General features: G+C 38.7%; 2 protein-coding genes across 8 annotated transcripts in view; one reads left to right on the top strand and one right to left on the bottom strand.

The window, feature by feature from the left end:
* LOC124859235 (vinculin-like) overlaps positions 1 to 2,593 on the top strand; it is a 41,362-nt gene extending 38,769 nt beyond the window's left edge. For all 7 annotated transcript variants that reach the window (XM_047351895.1, XM_047351899.1, XM_047351900.1 and 4 more), the window contains one exon: positions 448 to 2,593. In XM_047351895.1, the coding sequence (XP_047207851.1) occupies positions 448 to 594 (147 nt within the window). In that variant the 3' untranslated portion in view covers positions 595 to 2,593. The remainder of the gene's footprint in view (positions 1 to 447) is intronic.
* A 223-nt stretch (positions 2,594 to 2,816) lies between these two features.
* ap3m1 (adaptor related protein complex 3 subunit mu 1) lies at positions 2,817 to 17,120 on the bottom strand. Its single transcript, XM_047351902.1, has 9 exons — positions 16,828 to 17,120; positions 16,187 to 16,501; positions 13,805 to 13,976; positions 13,579 to 13,716; positions 13,389 to 13,474; positions 13,155 to 13,288; positions 9,084 to 9,291; positions 8,238 to 8,382; positions 2,817 to 3,939 (listed from the first exon to the last, which is right to left on the bottom strand). Exons 2-9 carry the CDS (start codon positions 16,457 to 16,459, stop codon positions 3,839 to 3,841), a joined length of 1,257 nt encoding a protein of 418 aa, XP_047207858.1. The 5' UTR covers positions 16,460 to 16,501; positions 16,828 to 17,120; the 3' UTR covers positions 2,817 to 3,838.
* Positions 17,121 to 17,816: the final 696 nt, after the last annotated feature.

A 17,816-nucleotide genomic window follows, 5' to 3' on the forward strand; every position in this document is an offset into this window, starting at 1 on the left:
TTTTAAGTTGTGTTTTTTTTGGGTCATGATGTCATTTGCCAATCAGCATATTGATTATGTAATAGCCTAGCATTTTAACTTACTTTAAATCAGTTTTATTCTCTCCTGATTGTTTTCACCCACATTTTATAGTGACCAAATTTCCTAAAGACAACATCTGTATCATTATTTAAAACAAAAGAGCTCCACTCATAACCATGTTTATTTGAAGGTTTTCTTGTACAACAGTGACTCTTGCTCAGTTGCTAATTTGGCATTTCTCCCACAAAAAGATGAACAGCTGTTTTGCACCCCACCATTTCTAATAAACTGACCAATGATAGTAATCTGTGGTTTTCACATATGGAAATTTTCTAGCTAACACTCAGTGTGTTTCAGAATATCTAAACTAATCACTGCTGTTGTTGCATCATGACTAATGGCTCCTCCATTTGATTCCCTATCCAGGCTACAGAGATGTTGGTCCATAACGCCCAGAATTTGATGCAGTCTGTGAAAGAGACGGTGAGAGAAGCAGAAGCTGCATCCATCAAGATCCGCACGGATGCGGGATTCACCCTCCGCTGGGTGCGCAAGACCCCCTGGTACCAGTGAACTTACCTGCTCTCACTGAGTAAAAGTAGCAACGTGTGCAAGAGTGCATCACGAGGACGCTGCAGGATTTCGAGCCATTCTCCACTGTAGTTTTAGGTGGGAATCTCTGATTTGTTACCATGCAGGTTTCATTTATGGACGTGAATTTAGCTTGGTTCTCTTTTATCCGCAACTATGGAAACACACAAGTCTATCAGGAGACTTTTTAATATATATTTTTGGTATTTTGGGTTATGAGACTTTATCCAAATCCTGGTTATATATTTTTTGCATGAGTCAATTTCTATTTTCTAAAGGCAATTTCTGACATGGAGACTCCTAACATTTAGAGGACGTGTGAAAAATGCAGTTTTTTTTCAGTCATGGTTTCGTAATGGATGTTGTATATACAATAATTACCTGTTTCATAGATGATACTCAGCTTTAATCACCATGTTTGCCACTAGTCTTGGCTGAGCTTCATGTTTGCTTTCAATCATCTGAAAATCTACGAAATCAACAGAGGTGCATCATTACTGTTGTCACTGATGAAGTTTACACTTTAGTAACTTAAAGATCTTGTGGATTTAAAAATAAAAGTGTAAATTAAAGTTAGTAATAGCTCAAAAGATGAGGACTGATTTGTGTGACAGTGAAGTTTAGCTAATTAATGTGTTTACTTTTACTGAACTTTTACATCGAATGATGCCAAAGGATCTGTTTTACATCTGTTTTACATTACTTTGTTTAACACTCAAAATCCAGGTTATTTTAAAAAAAGAATGCAGATCAGTCTCGTTAGAGATGCTCTTGTAATGCTTGATGTCTGTTACTTTCTAGCAAAAGCAACAAGGTTTGTGAATGTTTTCTCTGCTTTGCGATTTTTGTGGTTGCAGTCTGTAACAGTTGAACTGTTGGGGATTTACAGATTTATAACAAACTTAGTTTTATACCGTCCTCCTCAGCCATCCCAGTCCAAATTCTCTGATGCAACTCTTTATTTCCTCTTTTTTTAATGACCCAGGTGGTTTCAGAAGTATCCAGAGCAACAAACTATATTTTTGAAGATTTAGACATAAATACAAGAAATTGTTAGCAGTGTTGGTTATAAATTAAAAGAAGGTGAAAAGAAACTGATGTCGCATACAGATCCAGTCAGAAGTTTACTTGCACTCATCAACATGAATGTCATTCATGGGCTTTAGATTATTTATTTGATCCCTTCTTTTTGTTCTCAGAATAACAAAACAACTTTAATGGCTTTTAAAATAAAAATTAATTGCACAAGTTTAAGTGTATATTGCATTGTCATCTTTTTAAAATACTCCTTTTAAATGACTCCTCTAAACATTCTTCTTGTGTTAAAACAGTTCAGTCTTTATCTTATCTGATCACACATTTTGTTTTCCCAGAATGCATGTGGTTTGAAGGTGTATATTTTAGAGCAGGGGGTTGTTTCTTGGTCGGCAACCTCACAGTCCATGTTGAGGTAAACCTACCCTGGCTTTACAGGGGTTTTTATGGCAGGCCTAAAGGTTGCCTGGGTTGTTTTTAAAGAGTATCTGAGTGCTTTAAATGAATCATTAAAAAGACAAATGAATGGCATTCATGCCCAGGATGAGTGTATGGAAAATTTCTGACCAGAACTGTACTTACTACAGCAGTAAATGCATATTTTCATTCCTTTATCAGATTTTTTAAAAGTGGCTGGGTAAATGTTGCATTGAGACCCTGTGTGTATCTGTGTGTAGTCTTATTTTAACATTATTAGAGAGCAGTCCCTGGAATGATTAGGGATGAAGCTCTGATTTTGCAGACTGTTACCTGTTTTTCTCTTTTTTGGAGGGGTGGGGAGGGGCATACTGAACATGGAGTGGTCACAGGCTCATCTCAGAGAGCCACAGGGTGTGGAGCTGTATGTTATAGGTGTCAATCCACACGCTGAATGTATGCAGATAGCCTCTAGCCCTGCCAACATCTGCTGTGCCTTGAAAGAATAAAGACTATAATGAAAACAAGAGTCCGCTTCCTAAGTGGCTTCCGTATGTTTTTATGCACAAAACAAGCAAGGTCACAAAAGCAGAGCTACTCTCAGCCACTAGTGTCAGTGTGCTGTGCAATGTTTACTGAAATCATCGTCTCTGACTAACAGCATTAGATACTTTTTAGAAAATGCATTCAAAACATAATGGATAATAGGTGAGCCATTTTTGAAACAAAAATAAATAGAGTTACTTGTGGCACTCTGTTAGAAGGAATTTTATTAGCTTTACTTCATAATAATTAACAGCGAGCTTTGGACAAATGTCCCCTTTAAATTTTGAGAACAAATCCGACACAACAAAAGCCACAAAGAGGATTTTATGATTTTACAATAAGGCATCTGGATACAGATTCAACTTTTCGCATTGTTTTTAAATAGGATTTTTTCTAATATTGACTTAAAAGGCAAAACAGTTGCATTCAACATTATGTGAGGTTCTTAAAGTTGCTTTCCCAAAAATATACCTGAATAACTATTTTGGACTCACAGCATCCCAATGTAACACCTTACTGTGTACCTTAAATAATATAACTTTTCAGATACTTAACCTTCCTAAACATGCAGCTTGTGTGCTGTAGTGTGTGCTTTACAAAGCACTAAGAACTGTTCCTACAAGGCCACTGAATTAAATGCTGAATGTGTGCAGACATAATTGTGTTGCAACCATTCAGAATCTAGGCACTGCAAAACATATTTCCAAAAATTTCAACTTAAACATGTAAAATGGGCTACCTTGTACTATGTGAAACATTTTCACATAGTACAAGGTACTCTCAGGCTCTCAGGCAGCGTGCAGGTTGTATTATTCCGGTGCAGTGTTGTTAGATATTCCAAGGCAGAGAGTTGCATGTAAGCTTAGCCCTTTAAAGCAAAATATTCCCCTTCAACATTTTGAGCATGTTGGATAATGAAAAACATGTGCATATGTTGCATGACTTCATACAACAAGTAGAAAATCCTCCATACATTGCAGTACATTTAAACTAACATTCAACAGAAATCACATGTATTTTAAGGCGTCCCATTACAGGCCAATGTTATTCAGTCATATATATTTAAAATACCAAACATGGTTTACATGGGATAATAAATAGCTGTTAGAAGGCAGGTGTAAATTACTGACAATGCAAGTGGGGATATGTAAGACTTGTTGCTGACTCGGCAGTGTGGTAACCCCGCTCCCTGATTGGTACATCGGAATGCCGACCTCTCCACCCTCACTCAGGTCCGGACCTGGAATTTACCCGCTTTGGTCACATATTTCACTCCTTTAAATGGTTTGTACTTCTCTCCATACATGTCCAGACGACTCACTTTGAGACCTGAAGAAAAGAGGGTGAGCTAATTCAACCTTGAAGCTTTAAAAGGTCCTTTAAAATCCTACAATTATTGCCATAAAATACATTTCAATGAGTATTTGCTTATTATAATATAGGTGATTGATAGGTGATTGGCCACAACACTGATTTCTATGCGTATTTGTTTTCTGTAGTGCCAGAAAAAACAATTAAAAAACTCTCACACTTGAACAAAAATGTCCACTTGCTAAAATGTGCAACAAAAAAATTGCATGTTAATAATTTTTATTATTTTAAACCAGTCAGCCTTTTAGAACTACTTAAACCTAAAATATTCATATTATTAATTCTGCTTTAGGGATTTTAACCCTTTTACCACACGTCCACTGTTTATAAGGAAATGAACAAATAATAAAGTCCAAAATTAAATCTTCAAGGACTGCCTTAGTTTATGTTAAGATAAATGTGGATCAAAGACGGTTTTCAATGGGACAATTTTGATAGGTTTTGCATAGTTCAGCAATTTTAGGTTGGTTTAAAGAATGGAGAGGACAATTCTAAAATTAAAATAAGTGCATACCCTCCAGCAGCTTTGAGCTATATTTATTCAACACAGACAAAATGGCTTGAAAGTTTAAAATTATATTACACAAAATATCCCCCAGATTTTCTGTAAGTTATTTGCTATTATTGGTAAACTGGTCAGGCTTTACATATGAAACCTGCAGAGACCAAACCCAGGAAGGAAGGAAGCACTAACAGACAGATGGACGGATGAACTTCAGAGGAGGAAACCTTCAATCAGAGTGGATGGAAAGGAGGAATTATGTCTCTACAGACTAAATTTCTGTGGATTATAACCGGTGACAACAGCATGTTCTCAGAAGTCCTCCTCCCTAACTGCTCATTGATCAGCTCCCTACAGACTACTGGACGTGGTGGTGGAATAACTGTCTACAGAGAATTTTAAATGCAGACTTGACTACAATGACTTATTCTTTTGAACTGCTGATGGTTGTGGCTGAGCTCATGGATCCTTTTTTTTGTGCGCTTGTTTACCACCTAAATACAATATGGATTTTATTCAAGAATTCAAGAGTTTCTTTCAGATATCAATTCTGAATATGATAATTTTTTGCTCTGTGCGGATTTTAACATTCATGTGTGTTGTCCTACTGATTCATTGGCCTCAAATTTTAAGGCTGTTGTCATCTTTTAATCTGACCCAATCTATGAGTGGACCAACTCATCACCTTGGACATACTCTGGACCTTGTTGTATTGAATGGACTGTCCATTTCACACAGTGAAATTTCTGAGACTGCTATGTCAGATCATTTCCCCATCTTTACCGAATTTACAGCTCCCACTACAGCCAGTAGACCATTGGCAGCAGGTTGCATCCTCACCTCTGCTACTGCTGAACAGTTAACTGCTGTTATGGATCTGCAGTTCTTTATTTCAACCGGTCTGGATACCCAATCATGTCCTAATAACTTTATTTCCTCCTTTTACGACACTTGTCGTGAGATTCTGGTCTTTATTGCTCCTGTTAAGTTTACAAAGTCCAAACCCAATCCCGAACCATGGTTACACAATGATACCACACATGTACTTCGGTGACAATGCTAAAAGGCTGAACAACAGTGGAAGAAAGACAGATTGCCTGTATCTCCGCTCTCTTTGAGAAACAGTCTTGCTCAGTACCAGCGGACTGTTAAAGAAGCAAAAGCCCCGTTTAAAAAATTTCAGTTTGGCTTCAGAGAGTGACATAGCAGCACAGAAAGTGCCTTACTAAAAGGACACAATGAAATTGATACAGTGGGGAGAACAAGTGTTTCATACACTGCAGATTTTACAGGTTCTCCCACTTCCAAAGGAGTATTTAAGTATTTAAATTTTATCATAGGTACTTTTCAACTGAGAGAGATGGAATTTTGAAAAAAAATCCAGAAAATCACATTGTGTGATTTTTAAGTTATTAATTAGCATTTTATTGCGTGACATAATTATTTGATAGATCAGAAAAACAAAACTTAATATTTGGTACAGAAACCTTTGTTTGAAATTACAGATCTCATCAAGAACTACAGGAAACGTCAGATGTTTGCAGACACTGCAGCAGGGATTTTGGACCACTCCTCCATACAGATCTTCTCCAGATCCCTCAGGTTTCAGGGCTGTCGCTGGGCAATACGGACTTTCATCTCCCTCCAAAGATTTTTAATTGGGTTCAGTTCTGGAGTCTGGCTAGGCCACTCCAGGACCTTAAGATGCTTCTTACGGAGCCACTCCTTAGTTGCCCTGGCTGTGTACTTCAGGTCATTGTCATGCAGGAAGACCCAGCCATGACCCATCTTCAATTCCCTTACTGAGGGATGGAGATTGCTGGCTAAGATCTCCTGATACGTGGTCCCATCCATCCTCCTCAATATGGTGCAGTCATTTCGTCCCCTTTGCAGAAAAGCATCCCCAAAGAATGATGTCTCCACCTCCATGCTTCACGGTAGGAATGGTGTTCTTGGGGTTGTACTCATCCTTCTTCTTCCTCCAAACACAGCGAGTGGAGTTTAGACCAAAAAGCTCTGCTTTTGTCTCATCAGACCACATGACCATTTTTCATTCCTCCTTTGGATCATCCAGATGGTCGCTGGCAAACTTCAGATGGGCCTGGACATGTGCTGGCTTGAGCAGGGGGACCTTGCGTGTGCTGTAGAATTTTAATCCATAGCAGCGTAGAGTGTAACTAATGGTCTTCTTTGAGACTGTGGTCCCAGCTCTCTTCAAGTCATTGACTAGGTCCTGACATGTAGTTCTGGGCTGATCCCTCACCTTCCTCATGATCATTGATGCCCCACAAAGTGAGATCTTGCATGGAGCCCCAGACTGAGGGAGACTGACCGTCATCATGAACTCTAACATGTTCTTATAATTGCACCAACAGTTGTTGCCTTCTCACCAAGCTGCTTGGCTATTTTCCTGTAGCCCCCATTCTTGTGCAGGTGTACTATTTTATCCCAGATGGCCTTCCACAGCTCTCTGGTCTTGGCCATTGTGGAGAAGTTAGAGTTTATTTGTTTGAGTGTGTGGACAGGTGTCTTTTATACAGATAACGAGTTCAAACAGGTGCCATTAATACAGGTAATGTGTGGAGAACAGGAGGGCTTCTTGAAAAATAACTAACATGCCTGTGAGAACCAGGATTCTTACTGGTTGGTAGGTGATCAAATACTTATGTCATGCAATAAAATGCAAATTAATTATTTAAAAATCATACAATGTGATTTTCTGGATTTTTGTTTCAGATTCCATCACTCACAGTTGAGGGATACCTATGATAGAAATTAAAGACTTCATGCTTTGCAAGTAGGAAAACCTTGAAAATCTGCAGTGTATCAAATACTTGTTCTCCCCACTGTATGTCCTTTGATAGTAGGTGCCCTGTTGTCCTGGTGCTGCTGGACCTCGCGACAGCTTTTGATTCTGTCGATTATTCTGTCCTTCTGTCTCATTTAAGCCATTATGTTGGTTTCTGTGGGTCAGTGTTTAAATGGTTTGCATCTTATCTGACAGAGATCTTTCACAGTTATGATTAATAACGTATTTTCCTCCAGTGATTATACCTTGGTATCATATGTATTTCTACTGTTATGCAGATGATCTTCAGGTTTACCTGTCTTTAAAGCCAGCTATAACAGTCACATTTAGCACTGCCTACCAAAATGTCCTGTTTTAAAATGAACAAAAGACCGAATACATATTGTTTGGTGAGAATGCCACCATTGATGTCAGCACCCTGAATTTAAAATTTTGTGACACTGTAAAAATCTGAGGTTTTTTGACAATTATTTTAAAATTCAACAAACAAGTTGATTCAGTAGTCAAATTGAGCTTCTCCACCTTTGTCTTTTAAGCCTTTTTCAAGCCGTGCAGATCTAGAGAAGGCTATACATGCTTTTCTCAGCTCAAGGATTGATTACTCTAAAGGTCTCTATGTTGGTGCCTCCCAATTGGTCCAAAATGCAGCTGCACATCTTTTTACTGGCACCACCAGACATGAGCACGTCACAACTGTTTTATCCTCCTTCCACTGGCATGTTTGTGCTTAAGCTCCTAAAGGCCTTTATTATTCAGTAGCACTGTGGCATTTTATTCCAGATTTCTAACTTTTATTAATTCTTTTGTCAGTTTTATTTGTTTCATATGTTTTTGAAAGTTATTGTAAAGCAATTTTGCCATCTGGCTAGCTGTTTTAAAGGGGTTATATAAGTAAAAATGTTAAACAGACTTTGGTTTTAGTTTCCACTGGTCTTTGAGCGTTACCTGATATGGCCAGTTGTTGTATCTTCAGATCGATGTTGATTGAGGGGTTCTCTTCAGGCTTTGGGGCACCCACCTGCATGCTGAGGCTTCCTCGCAGGTTTGGGAGCTTCTGTGGGTTAAGTTTCCCGACGTCCCAAAGAACCACCTACCACAAAACGTGTGTAATGCTTTAGTGCAAAGATGTGTAAAATGCTATTAGGTATTTTCCTATTTTATTGCAGCAGGAAAATCTAATTTTTTTAAAGAGATTTGAGAAAAAAAAATTAAAGCATTTAATTAGCATACATTTATTTATTGAGAAAAAAGATCCTTCTCTAAAATATCCCTGTTTTTCAAAAGAAAATAATTGGTGCCATGTACTTGAACAATATTTTTAGGGCCTCTGAAGAAGAACCAGGCTCACTGTATCACAGACTCTACCACCTACTTATTAGTAGGTACAAGGTGCTTTTTTCTACATACTCGCCCTTTGTTTCACACCTAATCCAGTATTTGTTGTTCTTGTAAAAGTCTGGTTAGAGTTGATCAAACTCTGCATCTGCATGTTTGTGTTGGTAGGACAGACGAGGCATTTTAGCTGGCACGCCCCCCAAACACCTAGTTTGCATGTAGATAGATTTAATGATTGTTAAAGAGACTTGTTGCTCCCCAACAAATCACTCTTCGCTGCATTTCTCAAACCAGACATTTACCACTCTTACCATCCTCCTCACAATCCACATCCAGCCTCTTTTGTCACAGTTCCAGTTGTTCAATACAATTATTGCTCTGACTGCAGATATCAGTTGAGGGAGTGCTTCAACTCAATAAACACTGCTGGGACATTAAAGTCGGACGGGCTTTTACCTTGGTTGTCAAGTCAAAGGTGTAGGTTCCCTGAGTGGCGATGAGATTGACACTGAGCACAGATTTAGGCATTGGAATAGTGACCATCAAGGCCTCCACCATCTTCCCCATGGTCTGCTTTGGCCCAATTGTGATGTCCAGACGACCACAAGAACCCGTCTCTAAGAAGCTAATGTTCTGCTTCACGTACACCGGGATTGCTACAAGACTGAAACAGGAAACAGATGAACAGGAAGCCTCGGTCAGTATCATGTGGACTATGGTTGTTCACTGCAGAGATGCACCCTAGGTCTCTATTGGACTCATACAAAAGAGTATTTTTCTAAGAATAAACATCTTTGGAATTCATCAAAAATTATTCTACACTGAATTGATCTAATTTCTCAGTTTGGTTTGTAACAAGAAAAAAAAAAAACACCTGATTTCTGGCTGTGTTTTATTTAAACAAAACTAAAATTTTCACGCCCCAGTTGAATTTTTTTCACATTTGATCACGCTACAACCACAAACGTCAATGTGCTTAATTGGGATTATTGTGATGGACCAACACAAAGTAGCAAACACCAATTTTTCACCAATAAAAATCTAAATAATGTGATGTGCATAAATGTAAATCCCCCTTTTGCATTGATACCCCTAAATAAAATCAGATAAAAACTTTTGGCCAACGTTTCCACCTTGCAAGGTGGAAGATGGGGCTAAATACAAGACAAAACTTTAAAATTAAGGTTCACAAACGCTCTCCATCCTACTGGACAGAGCTCGTGAAGAACAGGCAAAAAACAAATCAACCTCTAAATGTTCAAAGCTTGTAGAGACATACCTCAAATTACTTGAAGCTGTAACTTTGACGAAAGGTGGTTCCACAAAGTAATGATTGTTGGAGGGCTGACTACAAATGCATGTCAAACGTACACTCACCGGCCACTTTATTAGGTACACCTTGCTAGTAATGGGTTGGCCCCCTTTTGCCTTCAGAACTGCCTTAATCCTTCGTGGCATAGATTCAACAAGGTACTGGAAACATTCCTCAGAGAGTTTGGTCCATATTGACATGATAGCATCACACTGATGCTGCAGATTTGTCGGCTGCACATCCATGATGCGAATCTCCCATTCCACCACATCCCAAAGTTGCTCTATTGGATTGAGATCTGGTGACTGGAGGCCATTTGAGTCCAGTGAACTCATTGTCATGTTCAAGAAACAAGTCTGAGATGATTCGTGCTTCATGACATGGCGCGTTATCCTACTGGATGTTACCATCAGAAGATGGGTACACTGTGGTCATAAAGGGATGGACATGGTCAGCAACAATACTTAGGTAGGCTGTGGCGTTGACACAATGCTCATTTGGTACTAAGGGGCCCAAAGTGTGCCAAGAAAATATCCCCCACACCATTACACCACCACTAGCAGCCTGAACCGTTGATACAAGGCAGGATGGATCCATGCTTTCATGGTGTTGACGCCAAATTCTGACCCTACCATCTGGATGTCGCAGCAGAAATCGAGACTCATCAGACCAGGCAACGTTTTTTCAATCTTCTATTATCCCACTTTGGTGAGCCTGTGTGAATTGTAGCCTCAGTTTCCTGTTCTTAGCTGACAGGAGTGGCACCCGGTGTGGTCTTCTGCTGCTGTAGCCCATCTGCCTCAAGGTTCTACAGGTCCTTCTCAAAATATTAGCATATTGTGATAAAGTTCATTATTTTCCATAATGTAATGATGAAAATTTAACATTCATATATTTTAGATTCATTGCACACTAACTGAAATATTTCAGGTCTTTTATTGTCTTAATACGGATGATTTTGGCATACAGCTCATGAAAACCCAAAATTCCTATCTCACAAAATTAGCATATCATTAAAAGGGTCTCTAAACGAGCTATGAACCTAATCATCTGAATCAACAAGTTAACTCTAAACACCTGCAAAAGATTCCTGAGGCCTTTAAAACTCCCAGCCTGGTTCATCACTCAAAACCCCAATCATGGGTAAGACTGCCGACCTGACTGCTGTCCAGAAGGCCGCTATTGACACCCTCAAGCAAGAGGGTAAGACACAGAAAGAAATTTCTGAATGAATAGGCTGTTCCCAGAGTGCTGTATCAAGGCACCTCAGTGGGAAGTCTGTGGGAAGGAAAAAGTGTGGCAGAAAACGCTGCACAACGAGAAGAGGTGACCGGACCCTGAGGAAGATTGTGGAGAAGGGCCGATTCCAGACCTTGGGGGACCTGCGGAAGCAGTGGACTGAGTCTGGAGTAGAAACATCCAGAGCCACCGTGCACAGGCGTGTGCAGGAAATGGGCTACAGGTGCCGCATTCCCCAGACCTGGGCTACAGAGAAGCAGCACTGGACTGTTGCTCAGTGGTCCAAAGTACTTTTTTCGGATGAAAGCAAATTCTGCATGTCATTCGGAAATCAAGGTGCCAGAGTCTGGAGGAAGACTGGGGAGAAGGAAATGCCAAAATGCCAGAAGTCCAGTGCCAAGTACCCACAGTCAGTGATGGTCTGGGATGCCGTGTCAGCTGCTGGTGTTGGTCCACTGTGTTTTATCAAGGGCAGGGTCAATGCAGCTAGCTATCAGGAAATTTTGGAGCACTTCATGCTTCCATCTGCTGAAAAGCTTTATGGAGATGAAGATTTCATTTTTCAGCACGACCTGGCACCTGCTCACAGTGCCAAAACCACTGGTAAATGGTTTACTGACCATGGTATCACTGTGCTCAATTGGCCTGCCAACTCTCCTGACCTGAACCCCATAGAGAATCTGTGGGATATTGTGAAGAGAACGTTGAGAGACTCAAGACCCAACACTCTGGATGAGCTAAAGGCCGCTATCGAAGCATCCTGGGCCTCCATAAGACCTCAGCAGTGCCACAGGCTGATTGCCTCCATGTCACGCCGCATTGAAGCAGTCATTTCTGCAAAAGGATTCCTGACCAAGTATTGAGTGCATAGCTGTACATGATTATTTGAAGGTTGATGTTTTTTGTATTAAAAACACTTTTCTTTTATTGGTCGGATGAAATATGCTAATTTTGTGAGATAGGAATTTTGGGTTTTCATGAGCTGTTTGCCAAAATCATCCGTATTAAGACAATAAAAGACCTGAAATATTTCAGTTAGTGTGCAATGAATCTAAAATATATGAATGTTAAATTTCCATCATGACATTATGGAAAATAATTAACTTTATCACAATATGCTAATATTTTGAGAAGGACCTGTATGTGTTGTACATTTAGAGATGCTCTTCTGCATGCCTTGGTTGTAAGGAGTGGTTATTTGAGTTACTGTTGCCTTTCTATCAGCTCCAACCAGTCTGGCCATTCTCTTCTGACCTCTGGCATCAACAAGGCATTTGCACCTACAGAGGAGTGAATGCTGCAAGTCACTGACTGGATGCAATCTGCTGGGTTTCCTTAGATAGAAAAACTTTTTATCCAATTTGAATAAAAAGCTAACTCCGACTGCACTGTTCAATTGTTAGGATTAATAGGAATGTATGTACCTGACTGTTGTGAAGTGCCTTGAGACAACATGTGTTGTGAATTGGCGCTATATAAATAAAACTGAATTGAATTGAACTGCTGCTCACTGGATATTTTCTCTTTTTCTGACCATTCTCTGTAAACCCTAGAGATGGTAGTGAGTGAAAATCCCAGTAGATCAGCAGTTTCTGAAATACTCAGACCAGCCCGTCTGGCACCAACAACCATGACACATTCAAAGTCACTTAAATCACCTTTCTTCCCCATTCTGATGCTCGGTTTGAACTGCAGCAGATCGTCTTGACCATGTCTACATGCCTAAATGCATTGAGTTGCTGCCATGTGATTGGCTGATTAGAAATTTGCATTAATGAGCAGTTGGACAGGTGTACCTAATAAAGTGGCTGGTGAGTGTATTTATAGAGAAATTTTAAACCATTTACTCTTCACTTCACAATTATGCACTATTTTGTGCTGGTGTAGCAGAAACAAATATTGGAGTTTGTGACAAAATGTGGAAAAATTCCAGGGGTATGAATGGTTTTGCTAGCCGCTGTACAACATGTGCTTACTTCTGAGAGATGACGTGATATGACATGAGCCTGAAGTTTCCATCAGGCGGGATGAAAGACATGACGCGCTCCGACTCCCAGCGCTTAAAACGCACGCACGGGTGAAAACTCACGTCATCAAGGAGACGAGGATTCTTAAAAAATCAAAATCAACATCATAAGCTGTGGGTTGATACACTGAGGCAGATATAGCAAAGCTGGTCACTAATTCATGCTGAAAGAAAATGGACCCACCATGAAGGACAGCGTGAGATCAGGCATCCCAGAGAGCTTCACACAGGCTTCAATCACACCCTGAATCTCCGCAAATACAGTCGTACCTGAAGATGGCACAATTCTAGTTATATCCTAAAATGTATAAAAACCTTCAACAAATGCCTTTTAGTCCTCCATAATAATCAAATACACTGTTTTTTTTTTTTACCTGATTTGTCCAGAATGGCATCGATTTCCTCTATCACATCAAAATAAGCCTCATTATTGGTGTATTTCACACCAACCCGTCTCCATGGAACATTAGACAACTGGCCTGTAGGCAGCATTCCCCCTACATTACTACCTCCTGAAACACACACAGGCCATGCATCCCATTAGGAGTATAGATTTTACTCTTAGTTTGGGGCTTGCTGCCTCAGCTGACCTCTGATTACCTGTGAGCGTATTGACGACTGACCGCAGGATGGTCGGAGGCCTTATCATCTCCTTGAGGACGTTGGACTCTGTTGCCAGTGGAAACCCATTGTCCAACATTTCCTCCAGCAACTCGTAAACAGTCACCGTGTTCTCCTTGATCACACTCTCTGAGCATTCTCCAAAGTAATCCTGTTGACAAAGAAAAAAAACTGTCCCACTAAGGCCAGAACAGCCTTTTCTGTAGCAGTAGTCAACATGTGGAACACTTCATCCTTTTCGATTAAAACCAACTTTTTAAGTTATTTTATTTGACAATATTCTGTTATTTTATTATTTGTTTTTATTTTTTGGTGTTTTGTGGGTCCTAATGGATGTTGTTTTTGCTTTTTTCCATATCTTTAATTCTATAATTTTGTTTTCATTAGCTGTAAGCCATAATCATCTTAATTAACAGAATTAAATGTTTTGTCTCTGTGTGTGATGATTCTATAAAATACATTAGTCTTTCATTTCAAATTGAATTTCTTAAATAATGTAATATCTACAGGGCTGATCAAGGTGAGGGGGAAGCAATTAACTGAGATTAGGTTAAGAATAGTGCAACATTTGTTAGGATTAAAGTGAGTTAATAATTTCCATGTCCACTAATGTTAAATGTGCCTGTAACTTGAACTTTAGCCACATTACTGCGTCAACCACACAAAGCTGACGAAGAGCAGGAAGACAAGACACATATTGAGTTTGTAGAGTTTGTTTTCCATACCAACACAATGATTCATTGAAAACGGAGAAGCCCAACAAAACAAATCATGCATCATGAATAAACCCACATGCACATGGTTCCAATCAGTTTTCCTCTGCGGTCATTACAATGAACTGGCCCCTAATGTTTGGGAAACTGCAATGTCCTGGGAGAGCTTAAGCTTGTGTACATACAGACGTGAAGGCACGGGTAGTCATTGGTATAAGAGGTAAAACAGTGTTTTAACATTTTTTTTTTTTTTGTTTCTAGACCACTATTCTCTTTAACACAATTTCTGTGTTGAAAAGTCCTTTAAAAAAGATGCCAGAGAAAGTTCTGGAGTGATAAAGGATTTCTTCAACTCTGTGGAGAGTAGGGTAAAACAAGTTCTGCCCCTCCCCCACATGTTGCTGACAAGATGACAGCTCAGCTGAGAGCTGTTTTTATAAGCAAACTAAAAACATATTTATTCAATCAGGGTTTTAACTAGTTAATCACTTCTTATAAATCTAAGCTTTGTTATTACTATTTATGGTTTGTTTTTGTTGTCTTTTACTGTCTTTATATGTTGTAATATAAAGACCAAACTATACAGATGTGTTTCATCAGTTCCTCATCCTTAATAATTATTTGATTTAACCCATTTTTCTGAATGTCATCATGTACAGCATGTTATTTATTGTATGTCTGTCCACCTGTTTGAAATGTCTCTAAGGCAGCTTGAGTTACACTTGTATGAAAACTGCTCTATAAACGAAGTATGGTTGAGTAAAAACTTATTATCTCTCGCATTTGTTACAAATGTGCTGGTTGTTTTTGTAATGTGTGTAAGTATTTTTAATAAACACGTGAAAGACGTTTTTCCAACCGGATTTTTGACTTAAAGCTGATGTTTAAACAAAGGAAACAAAAACTGCAAGTAAAAAGATTTCAGATAAACATCTGCATATCAGCCTTTACCATTAGATCACTGTATAACAGTAAACCAGCAACTGTTGTCACCCGTTTGTCTAGATCATCAAAAAAAAAAAAAAACTTCCAATAAAATACTCTAAAAGCTATGGGCTGAAATAGGATTCTCACCTTGAGAAACAAATACCAGAGTTTCATGTTATATCACCAGAATTTAATACAAAAAAACATGTAACTGATTTAAGTATTTTTTTATTTTTTTTTTAAGCAGGAAAGCAACTATTCTTACTGCTGCAAAAAAATGTAACACAATACGACCTTAGTGTGCAGAATGTTGGTCCTTTTCTTCATGACATGGTAGCTTGCCAAATGTAATTTTACAGTGTTACTCTAATCAGTGATTGGGGGCACTCTTTCAGTTTCCTCAGCATGACTGTCTTCAATGACCAGATATATTTCTAAACAAACTAGAATTTTTTCTGCAAGTGGGAAGAGCCTTTCTACAACCCCCTGACCGGCAGTGCGCAGCAGCAGCCAGGAAGAATATTCAGATTACGGACACTTTCTCTAGATTCTCATTAAAATGACTTTAAATTGTAGAAATTATATAAAAGGAAATAAAGTTTTATAACCTCTGTATACCTGAAAACTAACTGGTAACTGACCCATGTCAAATGCCATCTAATAGCCACATTCAATTTAAATAACTTTTAAAAACCACTTACTAGAAAGTTTGAATTCCCACCTGAAAAGTATCTGCCACCCTGTGCAGAAACTCAATGACAAAGAGTGGGGGGACTTCAGTCTGGGTGACTGAGAGGAAGAAGAGTTTGCCCCTGTAGATAGAGATGAGATAATGGTGTGGGGTCTGCAGCACAGGGGCCACATTCTCTGGGTCCCCTGCCTTCTCCTTGGCCTCGAAAAAGTAGTCACATACACTCCTGCTAATGACACTCTTCCAGTGTTTCTCCAGGAAGAGGTCTCCAGCGTGGCTAATCAGAAACAGGCTGTGGATCATCTCAGCTGCAACAATGAATAGGTGATTGTTGTTGGTCTGCCACTGAAAAAATACAGCAGACAAACACAACATCAGCACATTTACATGCATAAGGTATATTTTAAAGCAACTTCCTCTGATTAATAAACGCAAAATGTTATTTCAAGTTGTTTTTCAACATTTACTTCCTCCTGCAAGTCTGTAAAATTAACTTTCACATCAGTTGACTTCACGGTCTGGTTAGCCGTCTGATTGTGGACACTTCGTACATAATTACGAACTTTACTCTTAAAAATAAATTAACCGGACACGTACAAGTGTCATAATGATTTGAAAGCTTTTAATAGATTACATTAAACTGAAAGTTTGTCAGATTGTACAAAGTTTACCTGCTAAGTGCAGCTGATTGTGCTGACAAGACTTGACGCCAGCAGATCTCCCACGTCAACACACCTGGGGCACGTGTAAAAGGTTGTCAAAACCACAAAATACAACCTACGAAATTTTAGTAAAGTGTTTAAATATTTCTATCGGGCTTTTCCGGCTTCGGGATTTACTCTACTGACTAATTTAAATGTTTTTTCGCCTCCTTTTTAATCAGGCACTATTTGTGGGCAGCTACAACCCGGCGCCTGACGTTTATCTAAACGGAGTTTAAACCCTGAGTACAGTTTCGCAGGAGCTCCTTCTAGTTCCAATGGGTTTTACATCTTTTATTTTTTGGACAATGTTCTTGCGGGGAAATTCAGAGATTAAGACTAGTGTAATCATTGTTTAACTTCAATTTTTTTATTTGAATATTTTCATGCTTTTGAAGCTCATAAATATTGTCATATCAAGTGGTCACATGATGTGCTCCTTTGATGTATGGTTCAAATCTAAAACTATTTTAGTATTTTAAATATTTACAAACCACGAAATTAAATTGTAAAATGTGGAAATTGTCTTAAATTTGACTTATCTACATGTTAAGTGCATATATATTTTAATGTGAGAAAATAAAACTTTCACTGTCCTGAGCTGCAGGCATCCTATCTCCTGTTAGCCTTAAAAATAAAAGTCACTTGGTGGTGCTAACATTGTTCAATAGACCAGTTGATTGGGCTGCAGTTAAACTCTTTTAACTGGCTGTAACTTTTAACGTTACATTAATTAACATTTAACTTAATTATATGTGGATTAAAATATTTAACAAAGATAACTTTATTAAAGTTCACTTATCACTGAAGAAAGCAGTTTAACAGGAAACAAAACAAGCAGCACAAGTTGAGTAAAAATCGAAAAATACAAAATTATTTAATAAATAATAAATACACAAGTAAATAAATACATTTTTAACAACAAAACGTATTGGCTGATGGGGTTAACTGTTATAAAT

Source organism: Girardinichthys multiradiatus, chromosome 22 (genome assembly GCF_021462225.1).
Source record: "Girardinichthys multiradiatus isolate DD_20200921_A chromosome 22, DD_fGirMul_XY1, whole genome shotgun sequence".
NCBI lineage: Eukaryota > Metazoa > Chordata > Actinopteri > Cyprinodontiformes > Goodeidae > Girardinichthys > Girardinichthys multiradiatus.